This window comes from Haematobia irritans, chromosome 3 (genome assembly GCF_050003625.1).
Source record: "Haematobia irritans isolate KBUSLIRL chromosome 3, ASM5000362v1, whole genome shotgun sequence".
Taxonomy (NCBI): domain Eukaryota; kingdom Metazoa; phylum Arthropoda; class Insecta; order Diptera; family Muscidae; genus Haematobia; species Haematobia irritans.
In genome coordinates, this window is record NC_134399.1 from 13,307,751 (window position 1) to 13,331,215 (window position 23,465).

The 23,465-nt window shown below is 33.8% G+C and overlaps 1 protein-coding gene across 4 annotated transcripts in view; it reads left to right on the forward strand.

Annotated features, from left to right (window-relative positions):
* The window catches only part of LOC142228023 (uncharacterized), a 177,348-nt gene extending 170,813 nt beyond the window's left edge, over positions 1-6,535 (forward strand). For all 4 annotated transcript variants that reach the window (XM_075298285.1, XM_075298286.1, XM_075298287.1 and 1 more), the window contains 2 exons: positions 794-1,214; positions 4,969-6,535. In XM_075298285.1, coding sequence (XP_075154400.1) covers positions 980-1,214; positions 4,969-6,413 — 1,680 coding nt within the window. In that variant the 5' untranslated portion in view covers positions 794-979 and the 3' untranslated portion in view covers positions 6,414-6,535. The remainder of the gene's footprint in view (positions 1-793; positions 1,215-4,968) is intronic.
* The last annotated feature ends 16,930 nt before the right edge of the window (positions 6,536-23,465 follow it).

Sequence of the window (23,465 nt, forward strand, 5' to 3'; positions counted from 1 at the left end):
AATATCTGCTTGGGATACCAACATAACGTGAGTTAAAGTTGAGATTTATGGGCATAAAGTCTAGAGAGAAGTTCACCACTGTAGTATTACAATGGACTGCATAGTCTAAATGAGCCTTAAATATCGGGCTGCCATTATACCTAACCTAATCTAAAGTCTAGAGAAGAAAATTTGTGATTTGGTTATGCAAAATTTCTGGAAAAAGATATGGTCCTGTAAGGGTGACCGTGGAAGTCATTGGGCTGAATGGAATACCTTCCTCTTTATAAGAAAATAAACAACCGATCATTTTTCTAAAAAAATACATTTTTTTTAATATCAAAATACCACCTCTTATGGCTATTTTCATTGATTTAAGCCACACCTTTGTTTAAAGAATATTCTTCTCATTTTCGTATACTCATCAATACATCTCTTTGGGCTAGTATAAAAATAATCATAACCTTGGTAACTTTTAGGGAAACAGTAACAATTGCCCTTAAATTGTCCTTATCCGCCATAAAATACATACCTCACATCCCCTGAATACTTGAGTGTTCATTACACTCTTAATAATTCCTTTATTCTCAATTGCGTACCCTTTTAACTCATCCGTAGGGCAAAAAGGAAAATGCTAATCAGGGTATATCTTTAACTGTTTCACCATGAACCTTTATGGCGTTTCTAAGGGAAATGGCCAAACTAATTAAGATTTTGATTTTTTTTTTTTTTTTGTTTTTGGTTTAATTATAATGTTAATTTTTTGCTTTTCGCTTATTTGACGATGCTATTTAACTTTCTTATCTCTTTCCAGGTTATTTTGTCAAATGTCCGAGAGAAAGAATCCAGTTGCCCATGCCTTCAATCGGTTTTACATTGTTGATGTTTACAAATTGTCTAATTAAGATTCCCCAGGACACCAGGGCAGGCGTTAGGTCAACATAGACAGTACACTTTGAGAATCCGTAGTCCCAATTGGATATACCCCCATTTTTCACCCATGATGGCTCGCACAAAAGTTATTTTGAAAATTCTTTTCACACTTTGCGTGTGGTCCTTTGTGATAATTGGTGTCTTCAAAATGCACGGTACAAATCTTGTTTCACAGGAATATGCCTCCATGCAGATGAGTGGACGCATTTTATTGCAAAAGGATATGCTACGGTATGCAGAGACAACGTCCACAACAACAGATAGATTTGATCCATCTGAAATATTGGTCGACAATAGAACTGGTAAGTTTTACATATGTAAACTGACGGAAAAATCATTAGTACCGAAGAATTACAAACCTTCGATTGGAAGATCTCCTCCTCCTCCCTAAAGAGCATCCTGCAACAGACACACCAACTTACTTATAGAGTGCTGAAACAACTTTCGAGAGAACAGCTCAGCAGTAGTCCGAAACCAAATACCCAAGGAGTCCCTGAAACCTCAGAGCAGACGGCAAATGATAACTATAGGACCCATTTCTAGGTCAGCAGTTATCCTAGTCTGAGTAGACCTCATTGCCGAATGTTAAATTCTTACGCTGCATAAATAGTGGCTAGCTATTGAATAGAGATCAAATGGAAGCAATACGAAATACTTCTGGATCAGCAATAGTCCTACAATGAAAAGCTGAAGAAACCCGGGAAATTTATATATAAACTTGTGCCCAAAATACGGTCCTGGGGCAATTGAAACTCCTACACGCGATATATGAGGAGTCCTTAGATAGTTTCGGGTAAAAAGGAGCTCAGAAATGTTCATAGACCAAATACCTCGGGAGACACTGAATGAAGACTGGTAATTCCACTGACATTAGCAGACCGGGGTGATGAAAACTCCTACACGTGATATACGAGGAGTACCTAGAAAGTTTCGTGTAAAAGCCAACTCCGAAATGTTCGTAGACCAAATACCTCGGGAGGCCCTGAATGACGAGTGTTTATTTCTAAAGTTGAATATATAGTACCGAACTAAGGCACCCACAGAACGGAGAGCAAGCGTCCCATTATATCTCAGCTTTTCTAGTCCCAATAGCTGAGTGGACCCAAATTGCCTAGTGTTCGATTGTGATGCTGTATAAATACACGCGAACTAATGAAATCCCAGAACGGAAAATATATGGTAACCTAACGAGATACTTCTAACTCAGCAGTAATCCTACATCGAATAGTCGAGGAGATACTGTACATTTCTGGCCATGAATGGACAGTCCCAGGGTAATGAAACTCCTACACGCGATATGAGAGATGTGATTAAACACGTTTCAGGTGAGCATGAGCTCTGCAGTAGCTCTAAACCGAATACATAAGGATATCCTGAGTAAGGAGTGTAAATTTCTGAAGGATATATAGAGCCAAGCTATTGCACCCTCAGAACAGAAGAACGGAGCCCACTTCTAGCCCTTCAGTTATCCTAGTTCGAGCACCAGTGTAGACTCCGTTTGCCGAATATCACAAGCAACTGAAACCCTAAATTGAAGAACAAATAATAACAATACGAGAAACTTCTGAGACAGCAGTAGTTCGAATAACCGAGGAGTCCCAGTAAATTTCTGACCACGGATAGACAGTCCCCGAGTAATTAAAACTCCTAAACCCCATAACCGAGGACTGTGTAGGCAAAAAGAGGACTGGGTAGGCAAAAGTAGTTCATATGAGATACTTCCTACATCAAATAGCCGAAGAGAACCTGTGAAGTTCTGACCATGGATAAACAGTCCCGGGCTATGAAAACCCCTATAACCGATAATTGACGAGACACTTCCGGCTCACCAGTAATCCTAGACCCGATACCTGTCCCTAGGTTGTGCACCTTCATAACAAACAATAAATGGTAGGACACTTCTGGCTCAGTAGTAGCCTGAATGGACCTCGACTAGCGAGTGTTAGATTTCGACGCTGAAAAAAACAATCTCAAATGGTAACCGTTGGAAGCACTTTCTGTTCGCCAGTAATCCTAGACCCTGTCTCAAGGTTGTACACCTCCAGAACAAACAATAAACGATAGGAGGAGTCGGGTACACTTCTAGATTCGAAATAGTCATAAGAATACTGTAGAGACACTGGCTGGTGAGTGTTAGACTTTGACGCTGAAAAAAACATCGCTACTCACCGATAACCCAGAGGAGACCCACGTTGAGAATAGATGGTGGATTTATGAGCATACTTGATCCCGTTTCGATTGCCAGACCATGACACATTCGAATGTTTTAAGTGGCTCAAAATCATCTCGAGGCTAATGTATGTGAATATTAGAAGAGAAGTAGAGGGTGGTACAGTACGGCCACCCATCGACTTGGTATGGAATGGACATTACTCTCATCCTCTAAATTTTTGGCCATATAGAAATAGAATGGAATAATTTAACCGTGGGCTAGTAGAGCGAGTCAGAGGACTACAGGAGTTATTCTTCGAGATCGCTTAGTTAAAAGAGCCTACTCAGTTTATGTTAAGAAAATAGGCGTTGGACGCATGTAGACAATTATGGAAAAGCTGGACGGTGGGAAAGCGACAAAACTATTTTGGGGAAATTTTGATGAAAAACTGGAGAACTACTGAAGGAATGAAGGTTTGTAGGAATTGGGACGGCAAACCTGGAGTCGTTGATTTTAGATAAATAAGAAGACGATAAGAACGAGAGTCATGGTAAAATAGACTGAAACGGGAAACAAATATTCTATCAAGTGGTAATGGGGAAAAGTTTCTGACAGCACTCTTCAATCGAATATCCTAGGAATGTTATGCTTTAACAGTAGTCTAGGGCGCTGGGTACACGTAGAGTATTGCGGAAAAGCTCGAGGTCGGAAAGCGACGAATATATATTGTGGAAACTCCAAAGAACATTGAAGAACTTCCTAAGGAATATAGATCTGTAGGAATTGGGATGATAAAGCTGGAATTGAAGTCATTGATTTCAGAGTTATGGTGGAATAGGCGGATCGACAATTCGAGGGACTATTTGAGTTTCTCACATCGCTGCGCACACGTAGAGTATTGCGGAAAAGCTCGAGGTCGGAAAGCGACGAATATATATTGTGGAAACTCCAAAGAACATTGAAGAACTTCCTAAGGAATATAGATATGTAGGAATTGGAATCGTAAACCTGGAATTGAAGTCACTGATTTCAGAGTTATGGCGGAATAGAAACTCCAAAGAACTTTGAATCTCGGATACCTGGACTTTAAGTCATTGATGTCAGAGTTATGACGGAATAGACGGAAACGCTTCTAACGCTACTCATGATCAAATATTCGAGGGACAATTTAAGATTCTGACATCGGATAGAGTGTGCGAGACGCCCGGACACCCAATTCCTTTTACAAAAGCAGGATCTTGAGCTTAAGAGTAATTGTGAAATAAACTGATGACAATGCGGAATTTCCATCTGATGATAATGCGGAAACGCTTCTGACACTACTCTTCGATGGAATACCGGAAAGAAGATTTGTGTTTTTGACACCGAAGTTATTAATTTCAAAGTTATGGCGGAATAGACGGAAACGCTTCTGACGCTACACATCGAATATTCGAGGGACTATTTAAGATTCTGAGATCGGATAGAGTGTGCGAGGAGCCCGGACACCCAGTTCCTTTTTCAATTGCAGGACCTTGAGCCAAAGAGTAATTGTGAAATAAACTGAAACGGGAGACAAAGCACCTATCAGTGATAACGTGGAAATGCTTCTGACACTTGTCCTCGATATCTAAGGCATCTGATTCCATCTGATGATAATGCGGAAACGATTCTGACACTACTCTTCCATCGAATACCCGTATGAAAATTTTTATTCCTGACGTCGTATAGATTGTGCAAGACGAACCTGGATACCGAGTTTCTTCTTCGATTGTTAGAGCCTAACAAAGTTTAATGCAGTAACGTTGCGGAGCAATACTCCAGTACGAAGATAATACCTATATACCTATATCAATTTTTTATTCTATTTACTTCATTTTCTCTATTTCAATATCTCATTAATTTTCGCTTTCATTTAATTTCAGCAATGGACGATGACCAATTGGTGCGTGATGTTGAATCTCGGATACCCTCTCTACCCATAGCGTATTGGAGTAAAAATAAAAATTTCCTCCAGCAAAAATCATCCACATGCGCAAAATATCCATCGATTTTTGAACTGGAATTCAATAACATCTACTGGCAGACAATGCGAACATCGAATGGAACATTTCAGCTTTTCGGTGCCTATTATGATATCAGAAAGAATTCACTTTTGGGGCCGACAGTTCGAATTCTGGGAATGATCGATCGTATCGAACCGAAAGTGAAGACATATTGCCAATTTTGGTTTGATGGTCAAAAGGAACCTTTCATAGTCAAAACTTACGAATACAAATACATTTGGTACAATAAATGGGGCAATTATAAACAAGGAATCTATCAACCATATCTGATAGCATGTCAAATACCCAAGCCATTCCATGGTGTGGTACCAAGTTCGGTATCGATGGTGGAAAAGGAATGCGATACAGCTACGAATAATTTAAGAGTTATCTATAATCGACCACCCGACGATCAGAAAAAAGGATTTGCTGTATGTGTCAAAGGCTTGGATTTCCTATATGACGATCTATCCGTTAGACTAATCGAGTGGATAGAAATGTTGAATATTTTGGGAGCAGATAAAATCTATTTCTATAATCTTCAAGTCCATCCGAATATAACGAAAGTCCTCAATCATTATGAGCAAGAGGGAAAGGTTCAAGTAATACCACTGACTCTGCCTGGTGGCCAACCGAATGTGCCAGGTTTCCAACATTTATACCTCACCAAGAAAACCAATCACAAGCGACAGAATGAAGTTATTCCCTACAATGATTGCCTCTACAAGAATCTTTACCTTTACGATTACATAGCTCTACTCGATATCGATGAAGTTATAATGCCCAAAGGCAATTTTGTTCTATGGTCCGAGCTTATGCAAAAGGTGGTACCCGAATCACTTAAAGTACGACCCGAAGGATATCACAGTTTCAATTTCCGTAATGTGTATTTCCTAGACGATCAGCAACACGAACATGGTTGGCACAAGGATATACCCAAGTATATGCATATGCTGCAACATGTTTATCGAGCCAAAAACTATACGAAACCCAATCAATATGTGAAATGTTTCCATAATCCGGAAAAGGTTTTGACACTGCACAATCATTTTCCTTTGGCATGTTTGGGTGGTGTTTGCAAATCATATCCTGTGGAAACAAAGGATGCCCATTTACAGCATTATAGAGCTGATTGTGTTAACACCCTAAAGAAATCTTGTGTGGAGTTCAGGGAAAATTCCGAGGAGGATAAGACCATATGGAAATACAAAGATGAGCTAATACGAAGGACAATTAAGACATTGGAAACATTAGGATTCTTTAGACGCCAACTGGGTACCTATGGTAGTGGTTATGGATCGACAACGCATTCTTCGGAACGGTGATTACAGAATTCCTGGTGGTCTCTAGTAATGCCAGCCTGGTGGAGCGGTAATCAAGCGGTGGATCAAGACCAAGCTAGTGCAGTAGTTGCCACAACAACGGGAAAAATGGGAAGCATTTTTAATTTAATTGATAATACCAGCACTAGTGTGATGGATACCAATAATGATAGCAACTCGCTGCCCACTACAATCTCCAGTGATGATGATGATTACACACCAAATTCCCATGAAGATCCTTACGATGAATTCCTAAGAAACACCACCGCAAGCCATGCCACCACGAGTTCTTTTACTACCAGATAGTGATTCCTAAAATATCAAGACTTGAAGTAGTTTCCATTAATATCACAATCTAAAAAACATCTTGTCCAAAGGAGAGTGCTGTGTCTAATGAAACAAACTGATCATTCTAAATAATGGAAATAGAATACGAACACCTAATGAAAACAAGTAAAAATTATTCAATAATTTTGACAGTTAAAAAAACGACTCCTATTTTCTGTTCATAAAGCACTTGTATTCGTTCATTGTTTTTCGTTATAACGGGCTGAATAGATTCGAAAGTTATTCGAATGGATTTCATGAGTCTGGCAATACACACAAGTCATACATTATTAGGCTATTCAGATTCAACGAATATTTGAACGATATATTTCTTGATATTGACATTCATTTCATATAATTTTATTGCAGAATCATTGAAAATGTTGGCATTTTTGGAATCGAAAAATGTCCTTAAGAAGTTGTCAACGTCTTACATCAATTAGAGTTGCCAAAGCATTTCAAGTGTGCTTGAGATACAAAAACCCCAATAACGAACAAATATGAATGCCATAACGAAAACAGTGCTGTCTACCATCCATTCATTTACACATCACAACGATTTCTATTGAATGAATGATTCCACTCCCAGCGTTAAGTTTCTTCAAACGAGTCTTATTGCAAAAATGTGCTCCTCCTGTATCATATTTATCCTATTTTAATTTAGTTTTTAAAATTAATTTTGTATCTAGTATAAATAATTGTACCATTATACTACATGCAATGCATATATAGTTGCATTGCATAAAACAAAAACGCGTTTGTTAGAAAAATGTGCCTTCTATGTAAAAATTATTTTTTTTTTGTCTTTTTGTTATAGACAAAACAATAAGAGTCATTGTAATTGTTATAATTTTTTTGGTAATACTTATTTTGTGTGTATGTGTATGGTTGTATGTAAATATAGAAAATAAGTGTAGAATAGCTTTTAAGTAGGTACAGTCACAAATATTTTTTTTTTTAACAAAGAAAAATTAGAAATTTTCTTTGCCTAATTAATTTTAATAATTATTGACGGCTACGTTGCCGTTTCTCTTGACAAAAAATCCTTTTTGTCAGAAGATCCCATTATATTGCAAATAATTTTAATTTGGCTACACCCCCCCAATCTCTTTGTTTTAATACTGAATAACATCCCTCATTACGATTTTGAACAAACCATTCACAATAAACTGTTACAGTAGATAAATGATATAAGAAATTTGGAAAAAAAAAAATCGGAATTCAAATTTTTTATAACGGTGGAAGGACATTACCGCTGTATTTATCTAAGTGTGTAAATATAACCATAGCGATAGGCGGTAGGCGAACACTTATTTACGTGTATTTCTTATGGGAAGCCCAAAATCCGCGACGGAATACCGTGACGGCTAGCGGCGTGTCGCTAAATTAAAACTTATTCTAACTCCTTGGCGAAAACTGGTATAGTGTTGCCATCGCTTATCAATTTTTTTAACTCACCACTAGTAATTGCTGTTGCCTGGACACGTGTAGATTATTTTTTCTTGTAATAACTCAACAAATAACAAGCCATTGTATGTTTTTATTCAACTTCATTGTTTAATATTGTCAAAGCATGCTGTATTGACAACAAAAACGCTAGGAAACGTGAAAAAGGGAATTATTCGCCGTCAAGCTTATTGTATTTGCCGTTGCGGCAAAAATGTTTCGCCTACCGCCTATCGCTATGGTTATATTTACACACTAATGGTCTTATTCGTCAGAAGATCCCATTAAATTTCAATTTAATTTGGCAACATCCCTCAATCACAAAAAATTGGCAGGTCAATAAACCGAATAATCTTCCTTATTTCAATATCGTAATTTTGTACAAACTATTCACAATAGACTGTAATAGTAGATAACGGATATAAGAAACAGAGAAAAAATATTTTTTATATGCGTTTTGTAATTATTGTTTAATGACTTTATCATAATACAACCCAAAAAGCCATTCACAATAGGCAGTTACTTTGATACTTTTTTGTTCTTATAGGCTATAAGAAAAAAATGCATAATATTTTAATTTAACTCTATTATAGAAGGCGTTCTTATATCTGTTATATACTGTAGTGTGAATAGAGGAAATATTACTTTACCATAATACAACCTAACAAACTATTCACAATAGAATGTTATAGTAGATAACGAATATAAGAAACTCAGAAAAATACTTTTTTCTTATGTGTGTTTTTTCTTATAGGTAATTATTGTTTAGAAAAAAAATTATAGCCGTTACATATTTTATTGTGAATAGACGAAATGTTAGTTTTTCATAAGACAACCTAACAAACTATTCACAATAAACTTTTTAGAACAGATATATTATTGTTTATAAAAATCAAAACAGGCATTGCGTTTAATTAAACTTTCTTATATCCCTTACATACGGTATTGTGAATGGAGGAAATGTTGCACTAATCTAAAAAACTATAGAATGTTACAGTAAGTAACGGATATAAGAAACTTAGAGAAAAAAACACAAAGTCATGGTGTTTTAATTAAACTTTTTTATATGATATGTTCTTATATCCATTACATACTGTATTGTGAATAAACTTTTAGTAGATACCAGATATAAGCTACTCTGAAAAAATATTTTTTTTGTTGTTATACACAATTGTTTATAAAAATCAAAAAAGCCATTACGTTTCATTAAACTTTCTTATATCCATTACATACTGTATTGTGAATGGAACCATAGTTACTTTATCGAAATACAATCTAAAAAAAAACTATACACAATAGAATGTAAGAGTAGATAACGGATAGAAACTCTGAAATATACTTTTTTTCTTATATAAGTTTTTTATTATAGGCAATTATTGTTTATAACAAAAAATCTTAAATCTTCTTATATCCGTTACATACGGTATTGTGAATGGAGGAAATGTTGCACTAGCAAAATATAATCTAAAAAACTACAGAATGTTACAGTAGGTAACGGATATAAGAAACTTAAGGAAAAAACACAAAGCCATGGTGTTTTACTTAAATTTTTTTAAATGAGATGTTCTTATATCCGTTACATAATGTCTTGTGAATAGAGGAAATGTTAATTTTTCATAAGACATCCTAACAAACTATTCACAATAAACTTTGCAGTAGATAAAAGATATAAGAAAAATTTTTTTTGTTCTTATAAGCAATTATTGTTTATCAACAATAAAAAGAAAGGCATTGAGTTTAATATAACTTTCTTATATTCGTTATATAATATATTGCGAATAGAGCAAGTGTTACTTTATCGTAATACAATGTAAAAAACTATTCACTATAAAGTTTGTAGTAAATAACAGATATAAGAAATTCTGAAAAAAATTCTTATTATTATTGTTTATAAGAAGAAAAAAAGGCATTGCGTTTAATTAAACTTTCTTATATCCGTCAATTATTGTATTGTGAATGGAGGAAATGTTATTTTAATCATTAATGTTTTTATTTTTATTCACAATAAACTGTATCATTACAAAACACCTTTTTCTTATATGCGTTGTGTTCTTATAGACAATAATTATTTATAAGAAAAAAGGCAGGGTGTTTTAGCTAAAATTGCTTATTTTAGATGTTCTTTTATCCGTTACATACTGTATGTTATTGTGAATGAAGGAAATGTGACCTTTATTATAATACAAACAGGCAATATCTGTGAGATTTACACAGATAAGATGTTCTGAATAGAAGAACATCTTATCAGTAGAAATCTATTGATTCTGTTCTGACTAGCTCATCAAAATATTTTATCCAGTTCTAAAACATGGCTAAAAATGAACTTGCTTATGGTGATTTTATTTAAACAGCTGATGTAAGAGTCACATTTCTATACATGCTGGGATTTATTTGAGTCCATTATGTCTTAATTATAAGTCTCTTATCGACTTAAAAAAAAATTCAAATCTATTGCTAAAAGTAGACGAACATAAATATGTAAAATATTATATCCCCAAGGTGATTCCTTACAAATGCAGTCACAATTGGGAGCCTCAGTATTTTTTTCATATAAAAAGAGATTGCCTCACACAAGAAATACCATCAAAATTTTTCCAATTAAAATTTTAATTGAATTCTAAAAAAAATCGATTAAAAATTTAATTGATATAACAAATTTTTTAATTGAAACAAAACTCAATCAAAGAAATTAATAGGGTCAATTAATTTCTTAATTGGATCAATTAATTTTTTAATTGACTTTGGTGATTGATATCAGCATTTCTGTGATTGAAGAAATTTCAATTAAAAATTAATTAGATCAATTAATTTCGTGATTGACAACAAATAATATTTTCTTTTTCTGTGCTGTTGTACCACCTATCAAATCTATCATCTCAAAGTGAATTAAATTCTCAATATTTTTTTTTATTTAAAACTCTAATGCTATTCTATTATTTCTTTCTAAAAAAAACATAATAAACTCATTTACAACCATACTAACACATAAACATATAATTAAGAAAAACAAAAACTAAGTTAAAGACTGAAGATTAGAAAATTGTTCATATTAAAAATACTTTATAAATAACATAAATAAAAACAAATATCAATAAGTAGCTTATAAATGTATTGTATAGTAAAAACATTAGACCTAAGTCATATGTAGATAGAAATATTGATGTCAGCTTTTCCAAATGGAAAATCGATTCGATATCGAATTTATTTGACTCTTAAATGTAAAATTTCAAACAAAAAAAATTCTAATTTCTCAATTTTTTTAATTTCTTCGATTCTAGATACACAATTGAAAACATTCTGCAAAAAATATTTCTTTTATTTCAACTTTGCATTATATGAAGAGATATAAAAGCCAAAACACACAATGAAAGCAACCCTGTAATAATTACGATTTTTTCAACTATTAGTACGCTGTACAAAATTTGTTGCATTGCTAAGATTTAATGAAAATTGATTCGATTGATTAATTTTTCATATCTAATGCGAACATTGCCGTTCGATTTTAGTGTCAAAGTCAGCTGATCTGAAAATCAACGGTTTTAGACATTTCAGTATGACAAAAGCATTCACAATAAGTCTCGATACATTTTTCTATCATGGTGTGTTATTCATTTGTAATAACTACAAGACTTCGATGAAAAATAAATATCGAGTTAAATAAAATAGGCCTTTGAATAGGCCTTTGAATTTTGAAAACAAACACATCCCTATTCTGCTTTACGAATTCTCAAAACGTGAAATTTTGTTTTCCCAATAATTCTGTAATGTTTTTCTGTAAATTAAGAGATGAAAATTTTGGTTTTTAGGATCTCCTAAACTAGAACAAATTTTATTTTTGTTTAAACCTTTCTCACTTTGTCATATGTGATGGTCTTAGTAATGCCTTGCATGATAGAATAAGAAAGGTAGAGTCATCTAAGGAAACAACATAACGGGTTTCTAAACGTCAAATGGACCACATTTACTTTGGTTAGAGCGGAAGTCATTATAATTTTGAAATTGTCAATAGAAATTTCATATGAAGTATATAGGATTGTTGAGAAACTAATAGTGGCAACATTCCTAATTTGCAAATAAAAAATAGGCAATTTTGGCACTTGCAGAAAACCGAATGTCGCCCAGCTGTTTTTGTAAAGTCACCTTGTTAATTAATCATAACTGAAAATTACTTTACTTTTTTCTATCTTGCTGTACATAATAACTGTTAATCCATAATCAATTAAAATTGTTGTACATACATATCGGGAAGGGCTCAATGGATTAAATACATATATAGAAATCTTTTTTTTTTTGTATTTGTTGAATTTTGGCATTATTTTTTTGACAGTTTCATATATATATACATATGTAAATAGATTTAGCTTACACAGAAAATGAATTAAATTCATGTTTATTAAAAAAGAAAAAAACGAACACTAAAACTAAAACACTGCACATAAGTGTTTACTGTATTTGTGTACTTAAATATATACCGATATTATGTTATATAAAAATAAAATATATATATTTATGTATACATAAGTAGTTACATACATATAAATGTATTTATATGGTTACCTTTCACAATGTACTATTATTGATAAATGATTTATTATATACGAAACTAATCGAGAAAACGGTGTGTTTTCAGAAAAATCTATGAAATAAAAAGAAAAATGAAATCAATACAAAAACCGGTGTTTTAATATATATAGGTTTTTGTTGAAAAACAAATTAATTTCTAAATATACTGCCGAAAGTTCGGCAGGGTATGAACCAATTTTCGCATTGTAATTAGAAGGCCAAATTTCAATCGGATCCGTTTAAATTTATTCCCCCATTAGTCTTCCCAAGTTAAATCTTGAGGAGCTATATACAACTATGGACCGATATGGGTTGTAAAAGGCATATACCAACTTCTCGTACCGAATTTCAAACGGATCGAATGAAATTTAATCTTCCAAGAGGCTCCGGAAGGCAAATCTGGGGATCGGTTTATATGGGGCCTATATATAATTATGGACCGATTTAGACCAAATTTTGCCTGTTCCTTAACTCAAAAAAGGCCATCGACTGTCGCAAATCTCTCAACGGGATGGCTGAGCAGTACAATATTCACCTAATATGGGAGCCTGGCCATAGGAAAATACCAGGGAACTGCAAAGCGAATGAGTTAGCAAGGCTAGGAACTACCTTACATATTCCAGGGGAACTAGAATCTGTTGGTATGCCTCTGGCAAGCTCTTACTGTGTGAGAAGGCTCTTATGATGGCAAATGTTCGATGGGAGAATTGCAAGGGTTGTAACGACACCAAGCAAATATGACCCCATTTAAACTTAAACCGCACACTACATATGCGAAATTTCAAACAGACCGGAGACTCTGGAATGCTAATCTGGGGATAGTTTTATATGAGGGTTATACCGAAACCATTTGCAATACCATCCACCCTGCATCAATAACAACTATTTGTACCAAGTTTCAAGTCGATAGCTCATTTCGTTCGAAAGTTAGCGTCATTTCAACGGGCATAACTAGATCGACTCAGAATTCTCTCTGGTTTCTGAGTCCAATATTACGATGTGTTACAAACGGTTGAGGGTATAAAAATGTCGGAAATAACATAAAATTTTAGAATCAGTTTAGATTACTTCGAATTTACTTCCTTTGGCATGAATTATGGCCTTCAAACAATCAACAAAGTTATGAAACGTCAAACGAAAGTGGCTCTGCTGTGAAGCGCCGTCTTGAAATAATCGACACTTTGGTATTTCTTAGTACCAACCTTACTCTCCAAACTACAACGGATTGAGATCCAGAGATTTTGGTGGGTGAAACAAGAAACCCCCCTTTTAAAGTCATACTTGGTTGACATGTGCCGAGTCCTGATGGTATGCGGCCCTAATGTATGTCTGTCCAGTGCTTCAAAACTGTCTTTAGGATATTTTTTTTTTATATTTATTTATTCAACAACGAAATATAAAAAGCCGAAGCAGGCCAAATAAAACTATATTACATCTCATAATACTGAATAAAAGAAAAAAAAACTTATGCATACGGCTAGAGGAAAATATAAAATTATTCACGAAAATATTTTCACCTCACGTTCGATGAATACGAGTGGAAGGACACCATCGGCCTTTACTGCTGCCCACACCAATAACATCTCTGGCGCGTGAGTTCTGGCGGCTAAGCGAAGATGTAAGTTTTCAGTTTTTGCACGGAGTGCTCAATTTGAAATGGCTTCTCATGGGAGAAAACTAAATTCGTTAACTGCACGTGAAGCAACATCTTGAATATTTCCAGTCTAACTTTTCTTGTGCATCGGTGAACTCTTGCTCTGTTTGGAACTTCAATGGCTTTAATACAAGCTCATTTTTCATATATGTTGCATCTGTTCTCGCGATATGTTGAACTCACGAACAAGTTTTCTACCCTGTAGCATGGATTTCGATCTGGCCTTCACTTTTTGGATCATTTCTGGTGTTGTTACCGTTTTGTTCGTCCACTTTTTTGAACGCGATACCAGCCACACTGTCGGCATCACGGTAACGAGAAATGGAACGAGTAACAAAAGATTTATTCAAATTTAAATGCTGGAGGGCTCTAACGATAGCCAATGGTGGTTTTCCACCCAAACAAAGAGCAATCACTCTATTATGCTTGAATTCCATCACAAATAACCATATTTCTAAATGCAACAGATCAAAATACTTTTGTAAGCTGTTAACAATAACATGAACTGGTATCGAAATTAATGCGTCACCTGTCAGACGAGCGGTTTAGAAAATATAGAAGCCTGAAGTTGATTGTAATACATATCAGCGACGCTGTATACTTTAGGCATGGATTTGAAAATTCATAAGCCAAAATGGTAACCATATGGTACAAACTATGGCAATACTTCTAATAACAGACGATATTTATTACGATTATGTCAGAGTATTGTCGGGCCAATTTGTGGTATCACAATGGACTGAATAGTCTAAGTGAGCCTGAATCTTAATCGGGCTGCCACTTTAACCTAACCTAACCATTGTCGGGCCAAAATCCTGTTTTATATATATTCAGTTTTATATTTTACGGTTACTTTTCTTTGATAATTAATTTTAATGAATATAGACTTATAATTTGTTGATTTGGATCATTCTTTTTTATTTTTTTGATAATATTATTCATTTCATTAAGTTTTTCATTATAGCGGCTAAGCTAGTATCCACCTTTATACGTAATTTTTTGAAAGCTATTCTACTTTGCCCTTTTGCACCCATTCACAAAAACATCGCTATACGCCTTTCGAAAAGATTGTGTGTACATAAAGTTATGCGCTTTACAGACTATCAGTTATTCCGGACGGAATGTCGGTGTTTGTAAAGAATCTTGCAGTGTGCCGGATCGATACGACTTGTCGGCGATGACTAAATAATCGGTAAATGTGTTATCGTTCCCATAAACATGCAGCAGTATCGATTATGCCTTCGGACTTAACTTATTATGTGCACAATATATGGGATATGTTCGACACGAGCACTGTCGTCCGGAATAACTGATAGTCTGTAAAGCGCATTACTGTGAATAATGTTGACGCTTAAGCTTTCATTTTGGTTTGAAGCAATGAATTGCCAACAAAGTTGGTTTATAATTGTAATTTGATTGGCAAATACAATCTTCCCCATCAGTGTTACCATTATTACGTTTAAAGTTTATGGCGGCATTATTGTAAACGGTACACCCAGAAAAAAGTGCCTTCGAAACTAAAGGAAAAAATTTTCATCAATATAGTTTATCCATTTTATTTCCATTAAGGTAAATTTTTGTGAAAAATAATAAAATTTACTCGTTTCAGTAAAAAAATCCTAAACTGTAAGCAGTTAGGAATAGTTCATTAACTAGAATAAGGCATGGAATTTTACTCATACTATTTTCTTCGCTGGGTATAAGAATTTACTACTGAAAAAGAAAATTTTATTCACCGATAACAAAGCATTCGTAAAAATAAACAAAAACCGAACTAAAACCAAGTTTCTTCAAAATTAGTAAAATTTCTTATAGAATGATAATTGCGACTTCCTTTATAATAGAAAGTTTTTCATACATACGAACAACACTTGGCATAGAAAAATATTTTAGTTCATTCGTACTAAGAAGTATGCAATCCTTTCAAAACTTAAGGAAACACACTTGTTAGAATATAGGAAATTTTCCTAAATTCCTATTGTCTACCTGTAATCGATACCTGTCATCGTAATGGATGTGTTTGCGCGTGGGTGTAATCGATATATTTGCGCGTCGGTTGTTTTTTTAGTTGGAATCGCGTTGTTTTGGTATACGGAGAGATTGTTAAAAAATAATAATATGGTAAAATAATATAATAAATAACAAATAAAATATATAAAATATTTGTTATTTTAAATTAGTGAGAAAAATTTTCGTTTTTTTAAATAAATCTATCAATGTTCGTGATAGTGTATAAAGAAAGAAAACACCAGCAGAATAACAACCCTTTCATTTGTCTTCATTTTGGAATCTTCAATTATCAGGTAATATTCAGTGACGCTAACCTTTTGCAACAAAAATGTTTTATGATTTTTTATATTTGTAGGTATTGGAATTGTAAAAGGAGGACAAAATCGTTAGGCAGCAACTTATTAAATGTGAAAAGTACAAGAAGAAGAAAAAGTGCGTTTTACAGTTGATAATATCACACGGAAATTGGAAATAGTGAAATAATAAACTAATATTTCAAAGAGATTCGATGCTGTTGATTCTTAATAAATATATTCAATATAATAATAAAACATGTCTTTTATTGAAGATAAAATTGCTTATAGAAATAAATAAAATTGTATTTAAAAACGAAGGTAAGCAGTTCTAATTATGAAGTTAAAGTTTTACCACAAATGTGTAAGATTTGTCGAAATGAATGAAAAAATTTCAATAAAATCATTCCATATATGAATTCAAATTAGTTAAATGTTTTCATTCTGTAGTATAGTGGTATATAAATATAGGAAAATGTTGACTAATATATGGAATGCATTATTCCTAATTTCTACGAAAATCACATCGTTCAAACAAATAAAAATGTCTTTGGCGCTATACGAAGTTCAACTTTCTTCACAATGAGTTCATTTTAACTTAAAGAAGGGGTCACTTTTTTCTGGGTGTAGATTAAAAAAGAGCTTCTAAATACGATAGAGCGTTAGATCAAGATACAACATTTGTACTCAAAGAAATTGTTAACTAATTACAGCAATAATAAGTTTAATAAAGAAAAGAAAAATAATTATTGATTGCAACAATAGCAATAAATATCTGCTGTTTTTCCATCGACATTTTGACTTTATTTTCAAATAAATATAAATAAAGGCAGCTATTAAGTTATTTCAACAATGAAAAGCAAGTAAGGAAAGTCTAAAGTCGGGCGGGGCCGACTATATTATACCCTGCACCACTTTGTAGATCTAAATTTTCGATACCCGTCAAATGTGTTGGGGGCTATATATAAAGGTTTGTCCCAAATACATACATTTAAATATCACTCGATCTGGACAGAATTTGATAGACTTCTACAAAATCTATAGACTCAAAATTTAAGTCGGCTAATGCACTAGGGTGGAACACAATGTTAGTAAAAAAAATATGGGAAACATTTAAATCTGAAGCAATTTTAAGGAAACTTCGCAAAAGTTTATTTATGATTTATCGCTCGATATATATGTATTAGAAGTTTAGGAAAATTAGAGTCATTTTTACAACTTTTCGACTAAGCAGTGGCGAGTTTACAAGGGAAATGTTGGTATTTTGACCATTTTTGTCGAAATCAGAAAAACATATATATGGGAGCTAAATCTAAATCTGAACCGATTTCAACCAAATTTGACACGCATAACAACAATGCTAATTCTACCCCCTGTTCAAAATTTCAACTAAATCGGAGTTAAAAATTGGCCTCTGTGGTCATATGATTGTAAATCGGGCGAAAGATATATATGGGAGCTATATCTAAATCTGAACCGATTTCAACCAAATTTGGCACGCATAGCTACAATGCTAATCATACACCCTGTGCAAAATTTCAACTAAATCGGAGCAAAAAATTGGCCTCTGTGGTCATATGAGTATATCTAAATCTGAACCGATTTCAACAAAATTTGGCACGCATAGCTACAATGCTAATTCTACTCCCTGTGCAAAATTTCAAATTGGGGTAAAACTCTGGCTTCTGGGATCGTATTAGTACATATCGGGCGAAAGATATATATGGGAGCTTTATCTCAATCTGAACCGATTTCAATAAAATTTGGCACACTTGACTATAGTACTAATTGTTCTTCTTGTGCAAAATTTTAAGCAACTTAGGATTCTGGCTTCTGGGGCCATAGAAGTCCATATCGGGCGAAAAATATATATGGGAGCTATATCTAAAACTGAACCGATTTCTTCCAAAATCAATAGGATTCTATACTGACCCAAAGTACATCCTTGTGCCGAATTTTAAGTCGATTGGACTAAAATTGCGACCTAGACTTTGATTACAAAAATGTGTTCACGGAAAGACATACGGACAGACGGACATCGCTATATCGACTCAGGGACCGATCCTAAGCAATATTGCCAAAGACACCATATGTCTATCTCGTCTCCTTCTGGGTGTTCCAAACATATGCACTAACTTATAATACCCTGTTCCACAGTGCGGCGCAGGGTATAATAAATAAAGGCAGCTATTAAGTTATTTCACCAATGATATATTCAAGAGCACCGTAACAAAAATGTCATATAACTAAATGTTGTGGTCACACTGAAAAAATATTGACCTAATATAAAAGATTATAGGACACGCAATTTACACAATATAAAGCCACCGTGGTGCAATGGTTAGCATGCCCGCCTTGCATACCACCTCAGTAATACTGGTGACATTTCTGAGGGTTTCAAAGCTTCTCTAAGTGGTTTCACTGCAATGTGGAAGGCCGTTCGGACTCGGCTATAAAAAGGAGGTCCCTTGTCATTGAGTTTAATATGGAATCGGGCAGCACTCAGTGACAAGAGAGAAGTTCACTATTGTGGTATTACACACTGTTAGAAAAATATGTTTTTCATATGTTTCGATATAAACAAAATGTGTTTCGGGCACAATTTTTAAACACAATATATTTAAGTGCAAACATGTAATGTTCTCAAACTAACACTAAATGTTTGGAACACATATGTTAATATGTTAGAATATATTATGTTTGGGGCATGCATGCTTCATAAAAATTATATGTGTGAATGTAAACATATATAAATTTACAAATTTCGATTAAACATATATATGTTGTGATATTTTATTCAGAGAGCGAAAGAGAGAGAGAGAGTATAGAGAAAGAAATAGAGATAAAAACCGGGAGGGTTGACGAAAGATATCAAATTAACACAGCGAGAGGATCGAAAGAGAGCAATTTCTGTGAAACCGCTTATATGTTGTTTCGGAAACTGCTTTATGATAAGGCCAAAAATTTTATACGCTTAAGTCTAAATATTATTTAATTTAAGTCTAAATATTATTTAATTTGTGTATATTATAAAATTATTTATGTATGTTTATACTCGACCCCACGTTCTTCCTTTGTTAGAGTTTTTGAATTCCTTCCAAAATATCAAACTTTTATACCAAAACCAGTTTTTTATTACAAAATTGTTATTTTTGCAATAAAAAAAAAAATATTTTATCCAAAAGCTCAGTCCATTTCGTTTATATCAAGCACTGTTTCTGACTGTAAATCTTTAATAACCCACATTTCGAAGTTTCATTATAAAAATTTAATATAGTATAAATATAAATGCGTAAATTAAAAAAAAAACAATTGGTGTTTGGTCGGAGCAGGGATTGAACCCACGACCCTGTGCATGTACGGCAGACATGCTAACCACTGCTCCACGTTGCCAACACATGTATGTTTCTGTTAAATAATGTTATGTTTGCATGGGCTCGTGGGCGCTGCAAACTATGCTATAGAAATGTAACTTATAACGATAATTGTCTTCTGGTGACTATAACAGCTACGTAGCTCAGTGGTAGTGTGTTGGCTTACAAACTGTATGGTCCTCGGTTCGATTCTCCGTCCAGGCGAAAGGTAAAATTAAAAATTATAAAATTGAATAATTTCTTCAATATTATTTGTATTACAGAAAAAGGTGCCAAGAACTAAAAATTTCGTGGAAGTGAAAATTATGTTAGGGAATGAGCACAATCTTCTTTGGGGAAAATTCTTCCAAGCATATAATATTTTTGGCTCAAAATGCTTCCAAAAATAGAATATGTTCACATAAAACAAACATATTAATGTTTCGGCAGTAGCCAATAATATATGTGCTTCCTGCAAAATATGTTTGGAACATATGTTAGAGAGGCGATTTTTTTTGAGGGTGCAATGGACTGAATAGTCTAAGTGAGCCTGATACATCGGGCTGCCACCTATCCTAACCTAAGGACAAATTTCTTTAAAATAACAAAAATAATTAAAAGAAGGTTCAAAATGTTTTCTTTAAAAATTGTTTTCATTAAATTTAAGACATGAATGTTTAAAATTTGCGTTAAAATCGTACGTCTTTGAATTTCCCTTAAAGTAAAGAAAAGTACTTTTGGTTTAAAGAAATAATCTTTAAATTAACTGAGATATCGCATCTTTGGATTAAAGATAAAAAAAGTTTCAAGCATAGGCTAAGACTAATTTTGAGGATTTTGCTTCTTTGGTTTAAAGTTTTTTTTTTTTCAATTAAGAAAATATTTGTTTTTTTTTTGCATTTTTACATAATATTTGGGTTTTTTAAACAGACATTTTTTGTACATGAATAGCTTTGCAAAAAGATAATGAATAACAGGTTGGCTGATAAGTCCCCATCCCCGGTCTAACACATTTTTTGTCAAAACACACATTTTTTGTCAAAATTCGTTTTTATTATTCAACATAGTTCCCTTCAAGAGCGATACAACGATTATAACGACCTTCCAATTTTTTGAAACCATTTTGGTAGTACTCCTTCGGTTTTGCCTCAAAATAGGCCTCAGTTTCGGTGATCACCTCTTCATTGCAGCCAAATTTTTTCCCTGCGAGCATCCTTTTGAGGTCTGAGAACAAGAAAAAGTCGCTGGGGGCCAGATCTGGAGAATACGGTGGGTGGGGAAGCAATTCGAAGCCCAATTCATGAATTTTTGCCATCGTTCTCAATGACTTGTGGCACGGTGCGTTGTCTTGGTGGAACAACACTTTTTTCTTCTTCATATGGGGCCGTTTTGCCGCGATTTCGACCTTCAAACGCTCCAATAACGCTATATAATAGTCACTGTTGATGGTTTTTCCCTTCTCAAGATAATCGATAAAAATTATTCCATGCGCATCCCAAAAAAACAGAGGCCATTACTTTGCCAGCGGACTTTTGAGTCTTTCCACGCTTCGGAGACGGTTCACCGGTCGCTGTCCACTCAGCCGACTGCCGATTGGACTCAGGAGTGTAGTGATGGAGCCATGTTTCATCCATTGTCACATATCGACGGAAAAAGTCGGGTGTATTACGAGTTAACAGCTGCAAACACCGCTCAGAATCATCAACACGTTGTTGTTTTTGGTCAAATGTGAGCTCGCGCGGCACCCATTTTGCACAGAGCTTACTCAATATACAAATATTGATGAATGATATGACCAACACGTTCCTTTGATATCTTTAAGGCCTCTGCTATCTCGATCAACTTCATTTTACGGTCATTCAAAATCATTTTGTGGTTGTGGTGTTTTCGTCGGTAACCACCTCTTTTAGGGCGTCCACTGCGTTCACCGTCCTCCGTGCTCATTTCACCACGTTTGCATACCAATCAATTATTGTTGATTTCCCTGGGGCAGAGTCCGGAAACTCATTATCAAGCCAAGTTTTTGCTTCCACCGTATTTTTTCCCTTCAGAAAACAGTATTTTATCAAAACACGAAATTGCTTTTTTTCCATTTTTTTCACAATAACAAAAGTTGCTTCACAAAAGACGCTCTATCTCACAAACTAATTGACTTACAAACGTCAAATTTTGACACGAATCATTTGCAGGTTGGTACTATATAAAAATAATATGCGTTTAATACTAGCGACACCATCTACGTGCCAGACCGGGGACTTATCTGCCAACCTGTTATTCGGCAAATGAGATGTGTATCCTAATTATAATTTTATTGATCCAACACTGAAAAAATATTTACGTGATATCAAAGATTACGCCACCTAATTTTTAGGATGCGCAATTTACAAATTGTTAACGACAAAACTTCTTTAAAATATTTTAAAGTTAAAATATTTTATTTAAAATAAAGTTTATAATCATTGATTCAAAAAAAATATATTAAATTTAGGACATCAATTTTGAAATCTTGCGTTCCTCCGTTGTATGTCTTTGAACTAAGGCAATTTGTTTGATTTAAAGAAATCGTCCTTAAATTAAATGAAGTATTGAATCTTTAGATTTAAGATCAAAGCGCTGCAAATGTAGGCTAAGACTTTTTTTAAGGATTTAGCATCTTTGGTTTAAAGTTTTATTTTTTTTTTAAATAAGAAAACATGTTTTACTTTATATTTTTTTACGTTACAATTTGGATTTTTAAACTGGCATTTGTTTGTACGTGAATAGCTTTATTAACATACCGCGAAAAGAGAATGACAATTCGTTATATGAGATCTGTATCCTAATTTTAATTATATTAATCCTAGATTTAAAGTCAGATAGGTCGCTAAAAAAATGACTTTATTTTAAAGAAGCCGCATCTTTGGTTCGGAATCAATACCAAAATCCTTAAGGAAAGGTCAAAATCTTTGGATTCAAATGAACTTTTTAGTGTAGATTTAAAGGCAGATTGTCCTTCAAAAATATATTTATTTTTTAGTGTATATCTCGGCAGAGTGAAGTTGTTTCTTTGTTCTATCACTATCCAAAAGACGAATAAGTGAAGTAACCTTTTTGTAATATTCAAAACCGACTAATCGCCGAAATCGAAGTAAAGTGGTATTTTGGTTAGCGTGATTTTCTAAAAATTTCGCAAAAGTAATTTTTTTTAAATTTTGAAGAGATTAAGTCTCTCTACACACAAACAATTTTTTTCAAATTCCATCACGAAATTAATTGATCCAATTAATTATTTAATTGAAATGTTTTCAATCACAGAAATGATAGTATCAATTAAAAATTTAATTGAAAGTCAATCAAAAAAATTAATTAAAAGTAAATTAAAAATTTAGTTGAAAGTCAATTAAAAACAAGTATATACGGCCGTAAGTTC